At 43.6% G+C, this 22,853-nt stretch overlaps 1 protein-coding gene across 1 annotated transcript; it reads left to right on the top strand.

Annotated features, from left to right (window-relative positions):
* Nucleotides 1–8,641: 8,641 nt before the first annotated feature.
* LOC101875142 (aldo-keto reductase family 1 member B1) lies at nt 8,642–18,706 on the top strand. The gene is made up of 10 exons (XM_005144352.4): nt 8,642–8,782; nt 9,494–9,661; nt 10,177–10,293; nt 11,630–11,707; nt 12,123–12,245; nt 15,409–15,515; nt 15,673–15,754; nt 16,315–16,398; nt 17,232–17,314; nt 18,088–18,706. Exons 1-10 carry the CDS (start codon nt 8,717–8,719, stop codon nt 18,128–18,130), a joined length of 951 nt encoding a protein of 316 aa, XP_005144409.1. The 5' UTR covers nt 8,642–8,716; the 3' UTR covers nt 18,131–18,706.
* Nucleotides 18,707–22,853: the final 4,147 nt, after the last annotated feature.

The following is a 22,853-nucleotide window of genomic DNA, read 5'->3' as shown; positions in this document are numbered from 1 at the left end:
TGCTGGTTTGGATGTTCTATTCTAATGTGGAAAAAATGCCAAAGCCATTTGGATCTACACTGTCACTGGAAAAAATGATCCATATTCAATTTTAAATGATGTCTCAGGAGCATCAAGATCTTGTCTTGATCAAAAGTTTCATAACCTGATGTAATAAACTTTGGTTGATAGAGCAGTGGTGCCATGAACAGCTCAGTATGACAAGCCTTGGTATGGGCAGTGGATCAACAATGACCAGGAGACTTACACTTGAAATTGCTGGAAAGCTGTACAGGGATATATACTGCTGTAGACTAATTTGGTTGGTAGCCTATGCTGACATCTGGCTATTAAAAACCCAGAGCAACAGAGACTGGGGGAAGAGAGAAGATGGTGTTAAGCAGGTGTCCGATCCTGCATGGAAGCAGAAGGTGTAAGTGTTAAGTGTAAATACTGGGCTGCTATGCAGAGCCTGACATTGAAGCAAGTGTTTTGTTCTCTCTGGCTATGCTGTGCTGACTCACTAGCCTGGTAACTGCAACAGGTCTCTTGTTAACTATCTGCTGGTAAAGCTTTTCACTGACATAAGCCTATCCTTCTTGGTGGCGGATGCAGGTGGGCAGTGCTAGAAGGTGTTTCCACAGCATGGCACTTCAGGGGTTCTCAGTCGGTGTATCTTAGCCTGTGTCCACCAGCCCATCTGCAGTACAACTATTGCATTTATCAACAGCAGAACAAGCTGTAGGATCTGACAAAAGCGTATGAAGTCTGAGATGTATCTTGAGCAACTGGGTGATCTGGAAACTTCATTGAGAACAAGGTTATTAACAAAAATCTGCTTTTGTAAAGGTAAACAATATTAGGACCCAGTGCTGACTTACTCCTTTTCCCATACTAACTTACAGTGTAATTCAGTGTGCAACATGTGATACGCTTATACAAGCTTGTGCTATTGTTCTATACAGGCACCTGTGTTACAAACTAATGATACACAAAATATGTTTGACAGATGATAGGCTCAAACATCAGATGTCACAGGAGCATCAAGATCTTGCCTTGATCAGGAGTAGACTAACTAGATATAATGAACCACAGCTGACCAGACAGTGCAAACAAGACATGTTTGACTAGTCTTGGCACATGTGAGCTATGGATGTGAAAGTGACAGGAGAACAATACCTGGAAGTGCTGGCAAGTGCCATATGAGGAAATTTGGACAGATTTGGCTGCCAGCCTGTGCTGACATCTAGCTTTATAAACCCCAAAAAAGCAGACCATGGGAAAACATCACTATGCAGATACCCAAAATACACTGGACATGAGGTGTAACAGCACATGTTAGTGCTGAGCCACTGCCCTGAACTTGGCACTAAGGTCAGCATTGAGTGTTGTATTTTCACCATGTAAGACCACACTGACTCACTGTCACAGTAGATGAGGGACACGTAATATTGCACCTTGTGGATGCTTCCAGATCCTGTTCTCTGTAACAGGAGAACAATCTGTCTTTCACATCCCTAGCTCATGTACCAACTCTTTCTGTGTATATATACCCTCTCCCTGACAGCCTACTCCAAGATTGGTCCACTTGATTAATTTAGCTTAGCAGTGTCATATTGCCTGGTGCTTCCTTACCCTATGACAAGTGCAAAAAGAACTTAGCCTTTTTGTGTGATTAAAAAGAAATAAGCTTTTGTTTTCAGGGCTGAGCAAAACTTCTACTTTGGGCTTAAGCATGATGGTTATGACAAAGACAGGACAATGGACCTCAGATACATTACAGCTTTATGTTTTGTTAGCATTTATTCTCTTTCCAACAAAAAAAAAAAACACAAACAAACAAACAAAAACACCCACAATATGCAAATATTCATCTCAGTACACTAATACTCAGATCACATAAAATATTCAAAAATATACACTACAAGTCCTTAGAATAATATACTTTTCAGATGCAGGTCATCCAACTATTTCCAACCAAAACTTCCAAAAGAATGTAAAATGCAACCACAAGATAAGGCAAAAAAAATGGAAGAAGTATTAGAGCAGAAATCTTACTGCTAATTAGTACTTACAGTCAAACAAAAGAATCAGAATTTACAGGGGGCAGTACTTCCTGCTTTGTTTTTTGTTGTGTTTGTGAGCTACTGGTTTGGGGGTTTTTTAACATATTTCCACATTTGAAAGTCTCTGTGCTGACCATACTTGTTCTTTACTCCTGGGTCAGATGCAGCAGTCTCTCTAACTTTAGGCATCCACAACATGTGGCACCCCAGGGCCAACATCTAAGCTCCACTCATAGCCAAGATGTTCGAGCAAAACAAGGCAGCAGCATTCAGTGTGATTCATTATGCCTGGGTTCAGGACTGCTCGTAACTCTGACCCATCTTTTTACTTAGGCTCTCCAGACCTCATGCACTCTCTCCCTCTCCTATGAACACAGGTGAAGTCAGCTGCAATCACCTGCATTTAATGGACATGAACCTTTCCTGGGACAATTCCCACCAATAAAACCATGCAGTGCTTTTCCCTACCGGTATCAGGTGCAACCGGCCCTTAGAGGAGCTTTGAATTTCTCTGTCATTACAGTTCAGAAGCAAACCAGGCAGCCTTCCTTCTGGGAAAGATTTTTTCACTGGGACCTACCAACTGTCATCATTTTGAGTCTGGTTCTTCTCAGATGCTGAATAGTGCTCATCTCTTGAGGCTATGATTTTTGCTGATTTAGAATTATTACATGCAAATGTCAATAAAACAAACCTGAAAAAGAACTACAATAAGCATCCAGCTTTAGTGCAAACCTTCACAGACAGTCAAATCAGGCCATTTTGCACATATAGTTCCTTGTCTCATGCAAGGAACTCTTGGGCATTTTGCAGTATTTCCCAGGCTAGTTCTCATCCAGTGACACATGGTATTTCTTTCCTGAAGGTTCTACCCTCATCTGACAATCCCAGCTATGCTTTCAGAACAGAGAAACAACTGACACATCCTGTGTCTTGGCATGATCTGGGAAAAGTGTCACACCAACAGGCAGAAACAGCAAAGCAAAATACAGACCTTCTGCCCAGAGAAGACCCCTGGTCTTGACCCATCTTCAGATGCTGTCATGCTTCAGTCTTGCCATCCCAAGTCCACTTGCAGAGAATAAAAGCAGGTGGGAAGGAAAAAAAATCTTGGTGTCCAATAAGACATGTTGCTCCATTGTTAATTCAGTTGTCCTTGACTGAAACTGGTCATCAGGATTTTGAAAGTCTTAGCTGAAGTAAGTGAAATATGAAAGTCTTAGCTGAAGTAAGTGAAATATAAAAGTCTTGTAGATGTTCCTTAGGAACAGACCAACTACCTACTGCCCTCCACAAGCAGTAGATGTAATGCTAATTGCTCACCAAGCGTCTTGCAGTGGCTGGCATGTGAATTGCAACTTTGAATAGCCTTTCTTATTCCCTCTGCCAGTGAATTCTTCGAAATGGAAGAGATGGCTTTCCCTCCTCCAGGAAGCAGTAGTTTCTTCTAATTAGCTCCTCTGCCTTGTAGACTTGTTCTTTAATTTTGTGGATTTTGCTTTCAGTCTCTGGTTTGTTCAGAGAGCTGATTTCCAGCTGTTAGGTGCTTGAGTTCAAATTGACTAAAGAGGATATGGCAACTATTTTCAGCTTTAACAGAAACCAGAGATCCTGTGCAATGAGCATGAAAGTGACAGCATTCAATTCACTTTTTTTTTCCAAACCCTTAAGTTATGAATACTATATATACAGAGGTTTTGCATCTAAACATTGTCTAGAATGCTGAGAGCCTGAAAAATGTCTGAAATTAAGTCATTTGATCCCTTAAATTATGAAACTCACAAAGAACATCTAAGTCACAGACAGCTGCTAAAGTCTCTCTGCTGTGGAATCATCTCCCCTAACTTTAATACCCCCCGCAGGGCCAACATCTAAGCTATAGTCAGAGCCAAGGGAGATTTGGGCTGAACAAGACAGTAGCCTTCAGCAGACCCTTTACACACCCATGGTGGAGTCTGCCTTTGGTTCAGACCCAGCTTGCTCGTTTTAGTCTCGCCTTCATGCACCATCTCTCCTGTGACAACAGGGGACGCAGATGCTCCTCATGACAACGCAGCCACCCGGCACTTTCCCCCGCGGGCAGCAGAGGGCAGCCAGCCCTCAGAGAAGAGAAGACCCGCGTTGCCACCAGCCCAATGCCCCCAGCCAGGGGGCATTTCAGATGCCACACAACCTGGGTGTCTGCTCCCCCATCAGGGGAAGCTCAGACCCTCGGTGCTGGGCCCAAATCGCCCTGCCAGCTTCCTTTAGCAACACCAGGTGAGATGAGGAGGTGTTTGCTTCCATGGCTGTGTCACCCGTCTGTTCCTTCCTGCTGGGCAAGTGACCAAACTCATAAAGTGGCACACTGGGAAAATAGTAAAACCTTTGTTCAATGAAAGAGGCATCTTAGCACCTTTTTTCTGAAAATTTCACTTTCAATTAATGAACACATAACCCAAGAACTTATGTTTTGCAGCTTCTTGAACGAAGCAACCCATGAAACCCTCAGTGATCCCCAGGCTGAGGTGACACAGCCCTGCTGAGACTGAATACACATTTTTATTGAGCCATAAAGGTACTATGTTTGCTGTGGTGCAGGAAGAGGCAAAAGTTTAGACTACTGTCCTTTCCCTTCGCCAGCATGGGTCACCCAGTGCCCGCAGTGCCTTCAGGCGGTTTCCTTGCCCCAGCATAGCTCATCCTCCAGCTGCACTCCCGTCTTCAGCAAGGACCTCCTTCCAAGAGTGCACCTATGTTTCCAACAGTGTGCCAGAGCCAGGGCACCACAGGCTTAAATTCTTGTGAGAGATAGGGTGTCTACATCAGTTTCAGAGGCAGCTGGAACTGGTTCTGTCTGGAACTGAGCAGTTCATGATCTACAGACAAGTCACCACCACCATTCTCTGATGCTCACTGCAATTTATGCCCTTTGCATTCCACCCTTCACCACATTGAAAGATAAATTAAGAATTGTTTCACCATTATAAAAAAGCTACCTTTAATGTTATCACAATCTTAATATATATTCATTATAGACTCAATCCCTTGTCCCTGCAAACCAGTTAACATTTCATCAATGTGAACATAACACACATCACAAACCCACTCCTTCCCAGCAGACAGAATTATCAGGATCAAGACTGCAACATTCTTAATATGCTTTCCAATCCCTTCTAAAACTTTTTTCCAAGGTTAACCATACTACTGGACTCCCAGCATTATCCTTGGCCATGCTGCCAATCTCCTGCCTGTCTTCTGGCATGCTCCCTCCAGTACAGTACATGTAAGTCACTCCTTCACGTCCCACCAGTTTATCAGGCAATACCAAAGGGGCAGCAGTAACTGTGCTCAGACCTTGGAGCTTTCAGTGATCACCACTTTTTCATTCCTTCCCCCTTGCCTGTAAACACGATTCAGCAGTCCAAGTAATTGCAATCAATTACCTCCTTCTTCCCAGACCCTCTGTGGGGGTGTCTCACCTGTGGAATCAGCAGGATCAGGCCATTGCTCCACACAGTCCTTCATAAGCAGATTCTTAAAGCTTTCCTCCTTTGTGCAGGGCAGTGCTTGCAAATAGCATAGAGCCCAAACTCCCCAGAGCTTTGCTCTTCCAAGGCAGAAGGTGCATCACATTTGCTGCAGCTTCCCAGCACTGCCACAGCCACTACAGGGACACCAGTTGCTGCAAGTGTTCAGCATTTCTGTAAGGTCATTCTGAGCAAGGGACTGTCATGAGAGTGCTCTCACTCTGGGGAGCAGCCCCCCACCTCCACAGGTCTACTTAAGTAAAGTAGAGAGGTCTACTTAACTGTAACTCAGGCTGCCTGGCATGGCTTTGTTTTTACTTTGCCATCAGTCCTCAGTTTCCTCCCAGACGTGCCAGGGTGCCCCCCTGAGCCAGTCCCTTTAAGACCACTCGTTGTTCCTACAACTGCAGCCTGGCCTGCCTGACACACAGCTTTCCAACTGGCCAGTTCACCGCTATTGCTCACTTCTGACCAAGGGCTTCCCCTTCACCCTGAGCACTTGTTACGCACATTACTCCAACAAAGGTCAACTGGATGACTCCCCTGCTCTGCTAAGCGATCCTGGTCTCTCTGAAGCCCCATTTGAAGCACATGGCAAGCTCAGCACACAGCCACACCACAGCAGCATACCCTTCTTCCTTGTTTCACAGCCAGTCCCTCTGCAGTTCCCCAGCCAGTGCTTTTGGATCCTACATGTGGAGGCAGCACTATACCAGGCCACTGGAGCACCAGCTTGGAGGAAGCACCTCTCTGTCTCTTCCCAATCACCTTCCCACCCAGCAACGGCCTCCCCAGGTCCCTTCCTTCTCCAGCTACTCATGCACTGTCTGCACTCAGCGCTGGACACACAGAGGCTGTGCCACTTCCACCACAATGTATTCCCAGGATTAGGATCATGGCTGCTTTTGGAGTCCTTCCCATTACTCCAGTTCTGGGCTGTGAAATGGCTGGGTGTCACACACATTCTCCAACAGCTACAGTCTCAGGCAAAACAGTCTCATCTGAGGGCAATCTAAGCTGATTTATCTCCCATTAACACAGACTTCCTTTCACCAATTCAGGTAGAGGAGGAAAGCAAGAACACAGAAGAACAAAACAGTAAATGCCTTTCTTCCACTTTCCCAGCCTCTGTCTAAGCCAAACACAGATCCCTTCCCTGTACTCATCTCTGCCTCCCTCATTTTCACCACAGATGACAGCTAGTCCGTTCCAATCCCTCCCCTGAGGCAAGGGTGGCTCAGAGGGGCCTGATTACTGTGACTTAGTGATGCCGGGTGGGCAGGCTGCTGTCCCCAGGGCTGCCCAGTGCCCTCACCTCAGAACACTGGCTTAAGCTATGCCTGTATCTGTCAGTAACCTCAAAGCTGCACACCCCAGCAGCTCTCCCCCTTATGAGTCAAAATGATTTCATGTTGCAACTCTGTCACCTACTTACTTTACCTTTGTGCTATTCTTGCAGGCCACAGGGTCTCTGCTGGTAAAGGCTGCCTCCACAAGGACTTACCTTGGGCCCTGTTCTTCCCAGACACCAAACACTGCCCCTCTCCAAAGTCACAGCTTCTGATGAACCTAGTTACTAAATGCCAAGGCAGCAAAACAAATCAAAACCCCATGAAACTACGCATCCTGTTCCAGTGCAAACCCCCGCATGTGGATCAAGGCTGGGGAAAAAGCTCTCCTCCCCCACACAGTTCTTCATCACCAGCATTCACTATAAAGAAACAGCTGACCTTGCTATGAAGGACACAGTGCACAGGATTTACCACACTGTCTTGTCACCTGCTGATACACACAGCACTTCTTCCCCCAAGGCCCTGCTGTCATTTGGTGGCCCCTGCCTAGCCTTCAGGAGGCATACAGAGCGGAAAGCCAACCCGCTTTACAGCTGCAAGGAGAAAGCCTCCCCAGCAAAATCAAAATACACAACTTTGGCCTCAAACCCCTTGTGAGAAGATGGAGATATCTGTCACCAAAAAGAAAACACCAGGGAAAACCAAACCCAAACAGTCAGAGGTAAGCACAGAGTTACATAAGGGTTTCGTGACCCACGTGAAAACACACTGCATCCTGCCACGGACGGCTGATGATGCTGACACAAAACAGCAGGAACATTAAAGAGGAAAACCAATTATCTTGCCTGCCCTTAGTTAAATGGAGCAAAAAGTACCGAGCTGCAGCAGGCAGGGGCATCTGCTGTGGGAGAGGCACCCAGAGCAAACGCTCACACCTGAGGAAGTTCTCCATGTCTCAGTAGGTAGCAAACCCTCCAGGGCAAGCCTGGGTTTTTCCACTGGGCTGCAACCTCTCCTGCAGAACAGCGTACCTTTGTCTGCACCCTTTCTGATGTGAGATTGCTGGCCACCTACCACCTACAGCTACAGTGCTGCGTTTTACTCTGAAATGCCCTCAGTGCTGCCCTGAAGGCCAAGGAACAATTTGATCATTATGTCACTCATTAGGAAGTCACTGTTTCTCTACTGAGACTTTCAAAACACTTTATTTTGAATGCTGGGAGACGGTTTTTAAAGTTCTTTTTTTAAACTGGCTTTATCCTAAGTTACTGCTAAGCACAGGTCTGTGTACCTTCAAGTGGAAGCTGCATTTATCACACGTGGAGAACGGGTTGTCTCCACTCCCACAGATGAGATTTCCAGTCTCACAGAACCAGCACACTGGGTCCCGGGCTCCAACAAGGGAGACCAGCCAAAACCACCATCCCTGTCCTGGGGACATGCTGCCCGGGCAAAGGCCTGATGCCCACAGCCCTCAGACTAAGTGCACAGGGAGACATCTCTGTCTTCCATCCCCTCTGCCATCCCTGTACTGGGGACACGGAGGGACCGAGGTGCTGCAACAGGGCTACCAGCTAGGCACAAAGATACAACCCAGCCCCAGTTTAGGCCCTGACACAGCCCGGGGTCTACATGACACTCATCCCAGCACTACGGCTCGCAAAGCCAACCTCCTCCAACCCCAGCCCCCGCCGTGGGCTGCACAAGGTCAAGGCCAGAGCTACACAGTTATGCTGTATATCACAGCATCAGCACCGCCCAGCCATCTCCTTCCCCCGCCGCTCTGCGCCGGGGAGGGGCGGGCCTGGCCGCTATTAAAGGCGCTGCGCCGACAGTTGCTGTGGTGGTGTTGTTGAGTGCGTGTGGGGCTATGGCGACGTATGTGCAGCTGAACACCGGGGCCAAGATGCCCATCCTGGGGCTGGGTACATGGAAGGTAACGGGGCTCGTCGCCGTGTCCTCCGCTCAGTTTGACTGGCGACGGGAGGGTGGATGTGCTCGGTCCGGCCCTGGTATTAGCCGTTACTGCCCGTGCGGGACGGGCGCCCCTTCCCCGGAACCGCAGTGGGAGGGATGGAGTGCGGCTCGGGCCTTGCGGGCGCAGTCTTGACCACCGGTGTGGGTGTTCGGCCGGGGTTAAGGCCTGTCCCCGCCGCCGCCCCGGGCCCAGGCGCAGCGCTGCCTCTGCTGCCAGCATCCCGAGGCGGGGAGTAGGTCAGCTGGGCTCCCCGCTGCGTGCGGCAACGTGAGTCCCTCCCTGCTCGCTGATCCCTCGCAGGAGCCTGAGCACCTGCACCGCTGCAGGGCTCTGCCTGCGAATGTGGGTTGCTATGGCTCCTCCGGCTGGCGGCTGCTGAGGGCTTCTCTTAGAAGTGGCATAGGGAAGTGAGGAGGCTTCGGCCTGCCTGTGAAGAGCTGTCCTCGGAGAAATGAGGTGTTGGGGCCTAAGCTCAGCAAAGTTGTTGGGCTGAGCACTGCCTGGTGGTGGGGTACAGGGGGACATTTGAAGGCTGGCTTTAAGCTGCTGTTGGGATTTTTATTTGATTGGGAGATTTCTTTGCATAAGGTGGATTTCTTAATTCTGTCTTGCTAGGAAAATTATTTTCAATATATATTGATTAGAATTTCTTGGATATTTTATGTTCAGTCCCCACCAGGAAAAGTAACAGCTGCAGTGATGGCTGCTATTGATGCTGGATACCGCCACTTTGACTGTGCCTACGTGTACCAGAATGAGAATGAAGTTGGGGAAGGGATCCAGCAAAAAATCAAGGAAGGTGTTGTGAAACGAGAAGACCTCTTCATTGTCAGTAAGGTATGGATCCCAGGAGACACCTGTGTTTTTCACAGTGACCCCCCCCAGTTCTTTACTTTCCTGTTCTGTGGTGCTTCATAGAACAGTACAGAATGTCACTTAAGAGATTCCTGAGATAAGCTTCCTACTTTGCCTTCTCATGTAATGGAGAATTATGCAGGATATATACCATTGATAGAGGTGATGCTTTAAACCTTTTCTAGCATGAAGTTATGCTCTCCTCTTTCATGCAGTATCTGGCCTTCTAGCAGGTGTTTCTTAAATGGAGACTCAATTAAATAAGTCTACTTCTGCTGTCTGACATTGCACCATTCAGTGATGTATGTTGCCACTGCACATGTTGCCCCCAGTATTACAGGCCAATCCTGCTCACAGGACTAGCAGAGCAAGCTTTGATGGAAGATTAGTAGGATATCTAGTTCCAGATCACCTTCCAAAGGGGACAGATGCTCTCTTCTGAACAGAAGAGTACCAAGGGGTTTAACTCAAGATCACGATGTGCTTCTTGTCTCTAGCTGTGGTGCACATTCCATGACAAGCCTCTGGTGAAGGGAGCCTGCCAGAAGACTCTCGCCTCACTGCAGCTGGATTACCTGGATCTCTACCTCATCCACTGGCCTCTTGGTTTTAAGGTACAGTAATAGCTGTGCCTTTGGCTTTGGCTGTTGTGACTGGCAGTTTTGAAAAGCATTATGGCTTTACACCCTAGTAATTGCTTCAGTTGACACAAATTATCTTGTGTCTGTTGTATACCAGCACTGTTCTGACACTTAGCTTTGGTCTGGCCATGACAGCCAGGCTGTTGATCTCTACCTCTGAGACCCCCTACTTTGCATGGCATCCTCAGTCCTTTTGATCATGGAAAAGGTAGACTTTGAGTAGAGGCTGGCCTCACTGCTTCAAGCATAAGTTATGTTGTCCTTTTGATTATTGCCTGTGTGTTGTCTCCTACAAATCCAAAGTATGCTTACCTGATGATGCTGTTCCTCCTTTGTGGGAAGGAGAGCTGTGCTTTGCTGCTTGACAGAAATTTTCCCCTGCATGTTACAGAATCACAGAACCCAAGAATGTTTCTGTCTTCCATTTCTGTTTTTAATCACTTGAGTCCTTTAATACAGTACAGACTGAACTGACCTTTGCTGTAGGAGTGTTAGTGTTCCACAGACCTTGGATTTCAAAAGGTGAAGCTTTTTAGTTCCTAATTCTTCTACTGACTGCATGCAAAGGAACTGATGTCTCAGTTTTAATATTTCTAAGCTTAGTCTTTCTGTTAGGAATAAAGGTTTTGATCAGGGTCCACTTGTTTCTGAGATCAGCCATTACCCATAGCATCTGTATTTTTGAGATTAGTTTCATATGGATAGAATTGTCAAAGGGAAAATGCTTTGTGGTGTAGAAAACAACTGGCTTTGAATGAAGCTGATACTTGGCCCATAGTTCTAACTGGAAAATGAGCTGTTTTAACATTCCCTGTGCCAGCAACTTCAACAAAGAGCTTCCCCATGAAAGGTCTGTCAGCAGATCTAGTACAGTATAGACTGAACATATTCCAGGTCCTAAGTGGGTCCTTAGTACATGTTTTAGTAAAGCATTTCATTATGTTCATATAAGAACTGTGTATTGTTATAATACAGAAATTAAACTTGTAAACTGGATCCAGTTCTACAGGTGAAGGGTTCTATGTCACCATATGTATTTTGATGAACCCTCTGGTTCATCTGTCACCTGCTGACACTGTTCAGTGGAAGCACATGTCCACACTGGAATGTGTGTTGGTGAAAATGCTATAATCTCATGTGAAAGCAAGACAAAAGACTGAAGAATGTAGATAGTCAGTATTAGTATTATCTAATACGTATGTACATCCTGTTATGTCATGCAGTAGGAGTTTGTAGTATCAAGATCTCCAGCTGGTGTTAACTTCACTTCCCGTCAAAGTGTTTCAAGCATTTTTTTTATCACTGCCAGGCAGGAGAAGAGCTGTTTCCCACAGATGACAAAGGCATGTCTATACCCAGCAACACAGATATTCTACAGACATGGGAGGTAAGTTTAGCCCCAGCAGGGGAATCATGTCTTCTGTTTTCAGCTGTCTCTTCCTCATTTTCATTTCCACGTTACCTTCAGCAGCCTAAATTCTCATGTATGTAGAACTACCTGGAAGGACTCACTGGTATGGTAATGGATTGTTGGATATCATTATTTCCCATGCGTATCTTGCTGTGAATTTCCCCTGCCTCAAAGAATCAATCTCTGATCTTTGGGGAAATGGGAGACATGACACAAATATTAATGCTGCTGTTTGCTTTTGGGTTTTGTTTGTTGGTTGTTTTTTTTTCCCCTCAAATTTGAACTCTGAAAATAGCTTATTTTGTGCTTCTTGTGAAAGAAATAAGCCATGTCAGTAAGAATGTGCTCTTCAGGCCTTGTCATATACTAGATTCTGACTTCTTTCTGTTAGGGCATGGAAGAGCTGGTGGATGCTGGTCTGGTAAAAGCCATTGGAATCTCCAACTTTAACCATGATCAGATTGAAAGAATCTTGAACAAGCCAGGACTGAAATACAAGCCTGCAAATAACCAGGTAAGCTACAGCATGACATCAGGCAAATGTTTGGCTGGTGGTGTGGTTTTCTGTTTGGTGACTTCTGTGGTTTGGTTTTGGTTGTGTGGGGTTTTTTGGGTTTTGGTGATTTGGTTGGTTTGGTTTTGGGGTATTTTGGTTGTTTGGTTTTTTTTTTTCCTCAAGATTTATGAAGATATTAGCATGAAATAAGGTTCTAGAAAGAGAATGAAGCACACAGTTTATTCTCTCAATCCCACCCTTTAACTGCATTTGGATGCACAAGGTGCTGTAATTTTATGGTCTTTCCTGCACTACTGCTTGAAAATCTGACAAGGAGCAGCTCCAGAACCACTTTCTTCTTCTACTGGGGGCAGGGAAAGGAGTGGAGAGATAATGAGGACAGTGGGAACTCAGATAAGCTTTAAAAACTTTGTTGGAGTAAACTTTAGTATGTATACTGAGGACCTAACAAAGAACTGGATGCCTTGAGTGTATGGGTAAGGGAGGTAGTTGTCTTATATGCAGTCTCAGCCTCTCTTGTTCCAACTTATGCTTGTTGTCTCTTGTTCTCCCACTATGTGCCACTGAAGACCTTGGCTTGCCTTTGGATTACCTTTTTCTAGGTACTGAAAAGCTGTTACTAGGAGACCTGAAGTATTCCCTTCTCCAAGCTGAAAAAATCCAACTCCCTCAGCCTTTCCTAGTACAGCAGGCTTTCCAGCCCCCAGGTATCCTCATAGCCCTCTGCTGAATTCATGATAGTCTGTCAATATTTCTTCTGCTGACAGGGCTATGAAGGGGAAAGCCAGGCACAGTGTTATGGAGGTCTGACAAGTACTGAGTAGAGGATTTGATCACATCCCAAAACTTACTGGCAGTGTTCCTGCTGCCAGGGTTCACCACTGGCTCACATTTATTTTTGCCTGCTATGGCCTCCAGGTCATTTATAGCATAGTTGTTCTGCAGGTTGTCAGGCTCCAGCTTGTTTTATTGCCAGGGCCTTTTTCTTCCCTGGTGCCGGGCTTTGTACACAGCCTTGTTGAATTTCATAAGGTTTTTGTTGGCCTCTTCTTGCCGGAGTGGGTCCTCCTGAAGTGGAAGCCCTGCCCTTGGGTATATTGAGTGGTCCTTTGCCAATTGGTCATCACCTGCAAACTTGACAAAGTTGTAGCCTGGTGCAAGTTTTTAAAGGGAATAGGACCTGGGATAGTCCCCTGTGAAGGACAGGAACCAAAGGCCCATTGCCCTGAGCTTGTCTAGATTTGCCCTTGATTACTATGACCTTTGAAGGACTGCAGTCTCAGTTACTGATACCTAATTTTAAGATATATAGTATGTTTATGGTTTAATTTATGTTGTAGATGGGGCATATGTACTGAAGAGGGATTTTAGTACCCTTTTTTTCAGAAAGCAAATAGGATTTGTCTCTGACAGTCTATCCAGCATAACTGAAACACTGACGAGTACAAAATTCATAATTCTTTACTGTGTATTTTCATTATCTGTCTCAATGTACTTTTAGGATACTTAGTAAAAGTCTTTGATACCTTTCAACATGTGCCACACCTCATTGCCTCCATCACTGTAGTTGATCATTACCCTTGTCTCTTGCAGAGGATGGCAATTTGCTCCATCACATTTGTGTATGTTCTCAAGCTTTCCAAGTTAAGCTCAGAGCAATGGGTCTTTGGTCCTTGTCCTTCAAAACCTATTGCTTCTGCGGAAATGCTTGCAAGCATGAAAGCTTGTCTGTGATCAGTCATGTTCTAGTGGTAGTGCTTCCTGCAAACCCTTTCTGTGCAGGTGCTTTGGATAAAGTATGGTAATCCCCCTGTATTTGGTGTTCGTTCCCATTCTTAATTTAAATCCAATATGTGGATTGCTTTCATTTGTGGTGAGGAAATAATACGGCAAGGTAGTAATTATAATGATATTAGTATTTAGTTCAGTAGATCTTTAAGGACTTGATCATCATCACACAGTGTCGATTGCAGTAGCTTAAGGTGGTTGCTGAAATATCTTAAGGTATCATAGGCTTTTCATCCTGATCCAAACATAAGACTAAATAATGTAGCCCAGAAGTTTTGAATTTGAGTGTCAGTAGACAGGTAAGAATAACTTTGCCTTGCTTATTGCAGAAATTCTACCTATTGAATAGTTGAGAAAATAACCCTATGCTCTGTTACTCTTGAGTAGCTGTATTTCTGGAGCTGCTGAAGTGAAATATGTATAATCTGCCTGAAAAACTGAGGTGTATCCTGTTGTCTAATATTTCAACATGGCCCAGAAGGGAAACGGCCATGCAGGCTTCTGTTAACAACATACAGTTAGAACCACAAATAAAGCCCACAAGGCTGTAAACTGATCCCGTGTTCTGCACTGTTACTTAACCTGCTAGTAGAACAAGTTTCCAGGGACTTCCTCCAAATGCAGCAGTAGGCTGCCAAAGGCTTGCATGACAGAACAAAGTTCTTGATGTTGCCTGTTGAAAGTAAAATAGTGCTCCTATCCTGAAAGTACCTCTGTGCTTTAAATTATCAAATATTCATGTTCATTCACTGCCTCCTGACACATGAATAAGTCCTGTTCTGTACTGTGTATCTGTGCATTAGTTTGCCAGACTACAAATCTACTGTTAAGGAATCTGTATTCTGTTAGGTAGTCCTATGGAAATTCATGGTAACTACCTGTGTTTGTAAGAAGTCTGTAATGGATAGTAAGCTGAAAGTCTAAAATCCAGCAGATCTGTGTTTGCAAGCTGGAGGTATTCAGTGTGAGTATTGACGCAAGGCAAATAAAACAAAATGAAACAGTAAAAAAGTTATAGCATGGTTAATTGGGGGTGAAAAGAGACTTTGTTCTTATTGCTCTGGTATTCTCTTGGTAAGAGTTTTACAGTTCTCTTGTGTATATTTTACTGAACTGTTCCATTTAAGTAATTGGGTAGCTGGTCATTCCATACGTTGGAGATAACATGGATCAGCAGAGTTCTAAGGAGTGGTGTTACAGTCCTTGGGATTCCTCACTGCAAGGAGAAATACTATAAATGCTAGAAAGAGGATGGGGGCATAAAAAACCCAAAGGGAATGTAATATCGCACAGAGACTAAACTAAAACCTAATCCCTGGAGCATAGTAAAGCCATTAAATTGCTGTCAATCTTTGTACTCTTATGCTGGCAGGTTGAGTGCCATCCATACCTCACCCAGGAGAAGCTGATCAAGTACTGTCAATCCAAAGGGATTACTGTGACAGCATACAGTCCTCTTGGTTCTCCTGACAGACCATGGTAAGATTGCTTTGCACTTTGCAAGGGAGCTAGCATGAATTTACGCTTCAAACTTTTGAGACTGCAGGTGCACCACTAATTATTCATCCAGATACAGCTCTCTGTTAGGTTGGCTCTGTGGAGGTTTCTTGCCACTGATCATCTTTTCTCTGTGTAGGGCTAAGCCAGAGGACCCTTCCCTTCTGGATGATCCCAAGATTAAAGAGATTGCAGCCAAGCACAATAAGACCTCAGCACAGGTATGTAGGAGCTGAACAGTGGGTACCCTTTCCTGTAACACAGCATAAGGAACACCTAATGGCAATGTAGAGGACAGGCTGGTTCTTCATTCCCTGTCAACTGTGATGCTCCTTTGTGCTGTTAAGTAATAATGCAGGTTTGTTTATGATGTGGCCTAGAATGCATGCTTGTGAGGGCTGTTTGACTGTCAATAAGAAATACTTTCTGGCATCTTCAGATGCTGTCATGTTTCATTCTTCCCATCTCAAGTCCTGTTGCAGAGACATGAACTTTTATAGCCCACTAAAAGTATAGGTGGAAAGGGAAGAAGGGGAAATGAGTATCACTAACCTGTATGGGAAATGAGCAAGAAGGCTGCTTATGTAGGGCTCCAGCACTTCTCTATTTGCACTTCAAAAAGTGCTGCACAGAATTTTGGTATGATGTGAAATGCAGCTCTGCAAAAGTGGGTTAATTTTGCCAAGTTGTATAGCTTACAACAAAGAACTGTTGGAAGAGGCTCTACTTGCCATTGAACAAAAGCCATCCTCTCTCTGACTCAGGGATATACCTCTTGCAGGTTCTCATTCGGTTCCACATCCAGAGAAATGTGATTGTGATTCCCAAGTCTGTCACGCCACAGCGCATTGTGGAGAACTTCAATGTGAGTAATTAGGAGTGGCCTGGGTTCATGGCCTGTTCAGGGATGGCATGCCTTCCCATTGCAGAGCAAGCAGTGATCCTTTCTCACTCTTCTGAAGTTGTCTTCAGGCAAGATGATTGAGCTTTTTCCTCTCTGTATGTTTACTTGTTGCCTACTCAGGGCTGAATTTAAGGTTACAGTTAGAGAGCAGAGCAAAGAAAGCTTTGGAAATACTACTCTGGTAACCTTAGCAGTCATGTTATGTGATGCTTCCTGTTTTATGTCATGTGGATGGCTCATCTGACAGAGCTTGCTTTGAGGCCAGAGTGCAGTAGCCCAAAACAAGGCTTATGTAGAGCAAACACTATTAAGAAAATAGTCCTGATGTCTGTAGACCATGCTGCTGCTCTTGATTCAGTAGTCCTTTACTGAAATCAGTGTTAGCATGTTGAAAGAATCTTAGTTTCATTAGGTGGAGTTGTGAAAGTCCTGTAGATGTTCCTTTGGAACAGGACAGAAAGATCCATTTTTCACAAACAGAGGATGGAGGTGTTCTGCAGCACAAAGTGCTACCCCAACTTCTTAAAACAACTGGCATGTGTAACTGCAGCTTGAAATTTGTTTTTAATTCCTCCCTCTTCCTGCTCACCTCCTCCCTATACTCCAGCTAGGGAAGTCTCAGAAATCCAGAGAGCTGTCTTGCCTTTCCCTCCTTCATGAAGCAGTCATTTCTTCTAACAAGCACCCCTGCACTGTGGACTTGTTCTTTAACTTCATGTTATTTTGTTTGTTCGGTTTTGCTTACAATCTCTAATTTGTTCAAAGGGGTGATTTCCATCTGTTTCCCTTGTTAGGTGTTTGACTTTGAACTGACTAAAGATGAGATGGCAACTATTCTCTCCTTTAATAGAAACTGGAGAGCCTGTGGAATGAGCATGTAAGTGGCAGTGTTGGGAAGGTTTTAAGCTGAGTATGCCGTAGTTCAGTATATGAGGTGGCTGTTATGCCATAATTTAGTATGTGAGGTTATAGGCTTGATTTAAATTCATGATATGCAAACTCCATTTCTAAAGTGATCATCCTCAAATTATTTTTCAGAGTGAGATTTTGAATATTTGTGTTATGAACTAAATCATGATGAGCATAAAACAGACTTACTTCATGTTCATTTTCAGTTCAGTCTCCAAGATACTTTTTGTGGCTGGCATTGAAAAAGGAGGCTTCTTACTTAACATTTTTTATTTTGTCCTTGTTGGAGAAATGAACGTGATGCAGGCTCCGATTCTGTATTTACTTTGCTTGTGGCATTTTGTCTTTCTGTCATAACTTTTAGGTATATTATAAAACACAACTGTAGGTTCTTCAGGAGTGGTTGGGAAAGTGGGTGAACATTTTAAAAAAATAGCATAAGGATTTGCAGCTTGGAAGCCAGATATGAAATCCTTATTGGAAGGCTACAAAAAAAGTCTACCTGGAAGTAAACATTAGTTGAATTAGTTGCCTACAAAGTACCTAGGTCATATCTCCCAAAATGCTCAGAATTCAAACAGAAGGCATTCAAGAATCATTGTTTACAAATGCAGTGCATCTCCAAAGAAAATGGAAATAAACTGGTGCTGTTTTTATAGAGGTCGGCCCTTCCTTGGTGGTTACAGCTGCATATAATATCTTTCAGACATGAGATAATCTTTCCTCTTTTACTTCCTTTAGGTGCATGAATCACAAGGACTACCCTTTCAATGCAGAATACTGAAGATGGTTTCCTGCCTTTCTCCAGACTTGCCAGATATGCTTCTGTCATTGCCTGAGTTGTCTACATAGCTTTCTTACTGCATCAGACCTTCCTTTTTCCTTTTTTTTTTTCCCCACAAAGATGCAATATATGTACTCGGTGGCTTTGTGTTGCTTTCTTTTTTGGAAGAAGGAAATGCTAAAATGCTTCTGAAGAGCACACTGTTGTGGACTTGTAGATTGTCTTTGCCAAACTGAATGTCTGGAATGGGTAAGCAGAAAACACTGAGGAAGTTTGGACAAGCAGTCACTCTTGGAATACTGTGAACTGGAGCTAGTGGCTATCATTGTCTGGAAGGACTAGCATATTGGCAAATATTACATAATTAATGAGGTCTGTTCTTTTCTGATTACTTTCAGATTTGGTTTTGTTTCTTTTTGTAATGCTCCAGTCTTTTTTTTTTTCTCCTATTGGAAGTACAAGTTGATTTCCAAGTAGAGCAGTTTCTACATGTGTAGCTCCTTGAAAAGTGCATAGGTCCTTTTTTCTTGGTGATAAAAAAGCTGGTTTTGCTTCTAATAAAATACAGTTTCATTACTGTGTGTAATGAGATAGTTATTTCAGTTGTGCTTTAATGGTAGTAATGCTGGAGTAGTATTACATCAGCTGTATCTAGAGATTACACAAAAGCAAGGAAAATTACTGTCCCCCAAGAACTCATCTTCTATCAATGTTAACTTCGTACGTATGACCTACTATCTGCTGTTCTAATGCTAGTGCGTGTGGAACACCTGAGTGTGATGAACCTGTGCCCACTGGTGTGTCTGCTTGAGCTTTTCTTTAAATAGAGCTGTTCTGGGACAATTGATATGCCTAACAACTGATCTCTAATGTTTAAATTGGTCTTTATTTTACTGAAGTTATAGTATATTTTGGCTACTAGAAAACTCATTCCATTGAGACATGGAGCCTATGCAGCATCTTATGGTATTGTTTTAGTAAGCAGTAGAAAACTTGCCCTTCCAGTTAGTAGCATACGATGCAGGAAAGAATTCTGTTCTTGTACAGGCTACCATTGCCAAATACACTAAAAATGGGTTTCCAAGAAGAAGCCTGTGTCATGAGCTAGCAGATCAGAAACTTACTATGCTCCTGGAGGACAGAAAAATGGGCTTATTCTGAAATTTTGACACATGAAGTGTGTTTGTCTCTTGGGATTTTTTTATGGTTTTAAGAATACTTGCAGGTAATGGTTTTAAAGTTGTTGTCTGCTGAAAGCTGCTTAAGATTTCACAGAATACATTTGGGCACTTGTAAAAACAGCAGCTAGTGCTGGGTGATTTTTCTTGCTTGTTGTCATTTTTTCCAAGGTCTCAGTAGATCTGGAGTGTGAACTGTCTTCTCAAGGAGGTTGTGTAGGCCTGGCAGAAAGGAGTTTGTTCTTGAGCAGATGAAAGAAGGGAGATGCCAGAACTGTTAATACATAACCACCCCTAAATGGTAAATGTAAGCTAAGATTCTGATTCCATAACTGCACAGTGTACTTTAAAGGTAAGTTGGCTGGGTTAAAGTATGCCATGAATGCAGTTGTTCTCAAACTATTTGCGAAGTAGGTGGTTTGTTTCCTGCTACTGATAAAAAGGTACTAAAGAGTCATGCTGATTTATTCTGTCATTTCTGATAAATGCTAAGCATTATATTGAGGGGAAAAAAGAGGGTTTTTTATGTTCAAATGCTTAATTTAAATCTCTACTATCACTTTACATGTGACAGGATTTTGGTCAGCATAATTTAAAATAAGCTGGGCAGACAACATTGAGTTAATTTTTACAGCACAAGGCAGAGGGAGGAGAGGATCAATATCTGACTCCAAGCAACAGCCTCCTTTAATGCTGATTCTCCTGACATAAATTGGTTAAATTCATTTTAAATTCTGAGCTTAAAAGCAAATACAAGAAGCTTCAGCTCTGTAAGTGTTTGTGTAGTGTAATAAACAAAAGCCCAAAGGCATTTAAAAAGACAGAGCAGGTAATAGGTTAGTCTGAGATGTGGCGGAAAACTAGGATGATGTTGGCTTGCCCCAAAATAACATTTTTGTGATAAGCATGTTCTGGCAAAAAGTTACATTGAGGGTCAGGGTTTCCAAAATGGTGCATCAGGTTCTGTTCATTTCCTCTGTCTTCCTTTCACTGTAACTTTATGAAAGTTTGTGCCTGAAATTTTCCATTTTCAAAGTAGGAATTTTACTGGAGAAGACTTTCAGACAGGCTGCTCCACAGCAGGACTAGCTAGCACTGTGGGTGGAGTGGTATTGTAACAAGCACTCTCTGTATTTTGCTGGATGACTTAAGGGGAAAGTATTTGGATAGGGTCGTTCTGGGACACAGTGCAGTGCTTAACCAACAGAGGGCTTGGATACTTTGTGGGATACAGCAGCGTGAATAGAGGAAAAACAGGGCCACCTGAGCAAAGGGACAGTGATGCATAAGCTCAAAGAGAAAGCAGGCTGTTGTTAGGAAGGATGAGCAGGACAGAAAACCCTGACACCTGTAACAATTTTGGATTGCTTCTTCAAGGCCAGGTATAATTAAGGCTGAGATGAAGAACCAGTCTTGAACACTGCAGCCAAGCCTTCATTTAATCTAGTTTGATGTGGGGGTTGTTAACAGTAAAATAAATGGCTGCTGTACCCCCATACTTGTGCCACACTGTCTGCCTACAAGGGTAGAGATTTCCTTCAGTTTCCTAAAAGGTAAAGTGGAAAGATCAAAGAATTATATATCCGGAGCCTAGCATTCCTGCTAACTGAGCTCTTCCTGCTCTAACTGTTCACAGCATTTGTTTTTGTATTGTGATTTGACAGATCCCTGGGTTTCTGATCAAAGAACTTTTAAGGACAAATACAGTCTTGTAGCTCTTCCAATGAAAAGTGGTTGTTTTGGTTTTTGATTTTAAGAATTGTAGTTCAGCTCCACCTTGTTTGTCTCTCTTACAAGACTTTCTTGGGACTGCTGCAGGAGTTCAGCTACTGTGATACTCTAGCATAACCCTAGGAAAAGGAGTACAGACTATGGGAGAGATTAAGAGCAGGAGATGGAAAAATCGTGTTCTTGAGACCACTGGAATGGGTGCTTGTGCTCAAAATTTGTTTCATTTCCAGCAGCACTCCCTGCTTCAGATGATACCAGGTTAGCAGGTCTTCTTGCTAGTATAAGAAAATAGCTCTGACAGAATAGGTCTATTTCCATAGCAGCAAAGAATGATGGTGAACTGATTTACCAAGACAAAAGAGGAAATTGGTTGTTATTTCAGATAGTAGGATACCTTTTTTGAGATTGGGAGCGGGGAGGGAATAGTAGAGGAATATGCAAGAAGCAGCTGGAATTGGTACCGTGCTGGAGGTAGGACACCACAAATAGTCCTGTAGGAACAGTATTTTTCAGGTTGCAACTGATAATTCTTTGCGAGGAAATGGTTTGACTTCTGATATTGAAACATCAGTAAGCAGCTTGCCTGGCTGGAATAACTTTTTATATGATGCTCTGTAGCTTTGTTTTTCTTTGAGGAGGAGGAGGCAGGGTCTCTTCTTGCTGAGCTCACAAGACTAGCAGAAGCATATGCTGTAACATCTGAGCAGAGTTTTGAAATCTGGGGCATAAGAAACTACATTATTCAAAACAGGATTTGGGGTTTTAATCTGTAGCCACTGTGATGAAGATATGACTAGAGATCTGGAGTCTCTTGCTTAATTGGGACACACAACAGCTGACTCAGGACAAATAATTTCCTTTTTAATCACTTGAGACTCCCCTAGTTTGTCATCTATAAGCTCTGTTAGTAGCTATTTGTCATCCCTCTCTCTGCCTTGTCCCTGGTCACTTGAAATCTTAGAGCCCTGCCTTACTCTGGTAAGACCTTGCTCATTTAAGCTGAGAGGCCATACTTCTTTTGTATCTTAATTTGTTGAAGGGTATTGTACAGTTAATCTGCAGAGCTACATCTGTTTTCCAAGTTCTTAAGAAGAGAAGCTGAATATACAATTTATCTTTTTGTGAACTGAAATAAACCTGATTAAAGGATATCTGCTCATAAGCACAGCTGAACTGAATCAGGCTAAATACTGCCTACTGCAGCATCCTATCTCCAGGTGTAGCCAGAACAAGTTGAAGATGAGTAATGTGAGCATTGCAATTATGTGTTCTTTATTCTAACAGCAGTTTAAGGTCTTTTGTTTAACAGTCATCAGTTAACTCTTTCTTGCCCAATTACCTTGTGAATCTGCCACATTCCAAAGGAATGATTTTTCACACATCTTATGAAGAGTTGCTATGTCCTACTTTTTGTGCATGTTTGCTGCTAGTTTTTATAGTGGAGGAGATAGCAACTAGTCTATTTCCAGCCATACTTTCCAAGCTGCTTTAGATTTGGTAAACTTTGGCATAGCTGTCTGCTGTCATGTCAAATAAAGTCATAGGCAGCTTAATTGCCAGCTGTATAAATTGTTCCTAGGTCATCGATTATCCTAGGTAGTCTTCTGTAAATGTTTTGTTTAAGGTACAGTGGAAGGCAATGATTTTTGTGTGGGACTGAATGCAAAAAGTTCATAGAATGGGTCTCTTGTCTTACTGTTTTTCTTGTTTCTCATTCTGCTTGCTTTTGAATGATACTGAGCTCAATATGTGAGCTTGGAATTATAATAGATGGAAAAGCTGATCAGCAAAGGGTTTTGAACTTATTGTTCATT

Source organism: Melopsittacus undulatus, chromosome 5 (genome assembly GCF_012275295.1).
Source record: "Melopsittacus undulatus isolate bMelUnd1 chromosome 5, bMelUnd1.mat.Z, whole genome shotgun sequence".
NCBI classification, from domain to species: Eukaryota; Metazoa; Chordata; class Aves; order Psittaciformes; family Psittaculidae; genus Melopsittacus; species Melopsittacus undulatus.
This window is presented reverse-complemented; position numbering and strand designations above follow the sequence as displayed.

What these genes read in the sequence shown, in the direction of transcription:
- LOC101875142 (XM_005144352.4), top strand. Translation starts at nt 8,717, where the DNA reads ATGGCGACGTATGTGCAGCTGAACACCGGGGCCAAGATGCCCATCCTG. An exon ending in TGGGGCTGGGTACATGGAAG is followed by an intron (nt 8,783 to 9,493) that starts GTAACGGGGCTC and finishes TTTTATGTTCAG; the next exon opens with TCCCCACCAGGAAAAGTAAC. An exon ending in ACTGGCCTCTTGGTTTTAAG is followed by an intron (nt 10,294 to 11,629) that starts GTACAGTAATAG and finishes TATCACTGCCAG; the next exon opens with GCAGGAGAAGAGCTGTTTCC.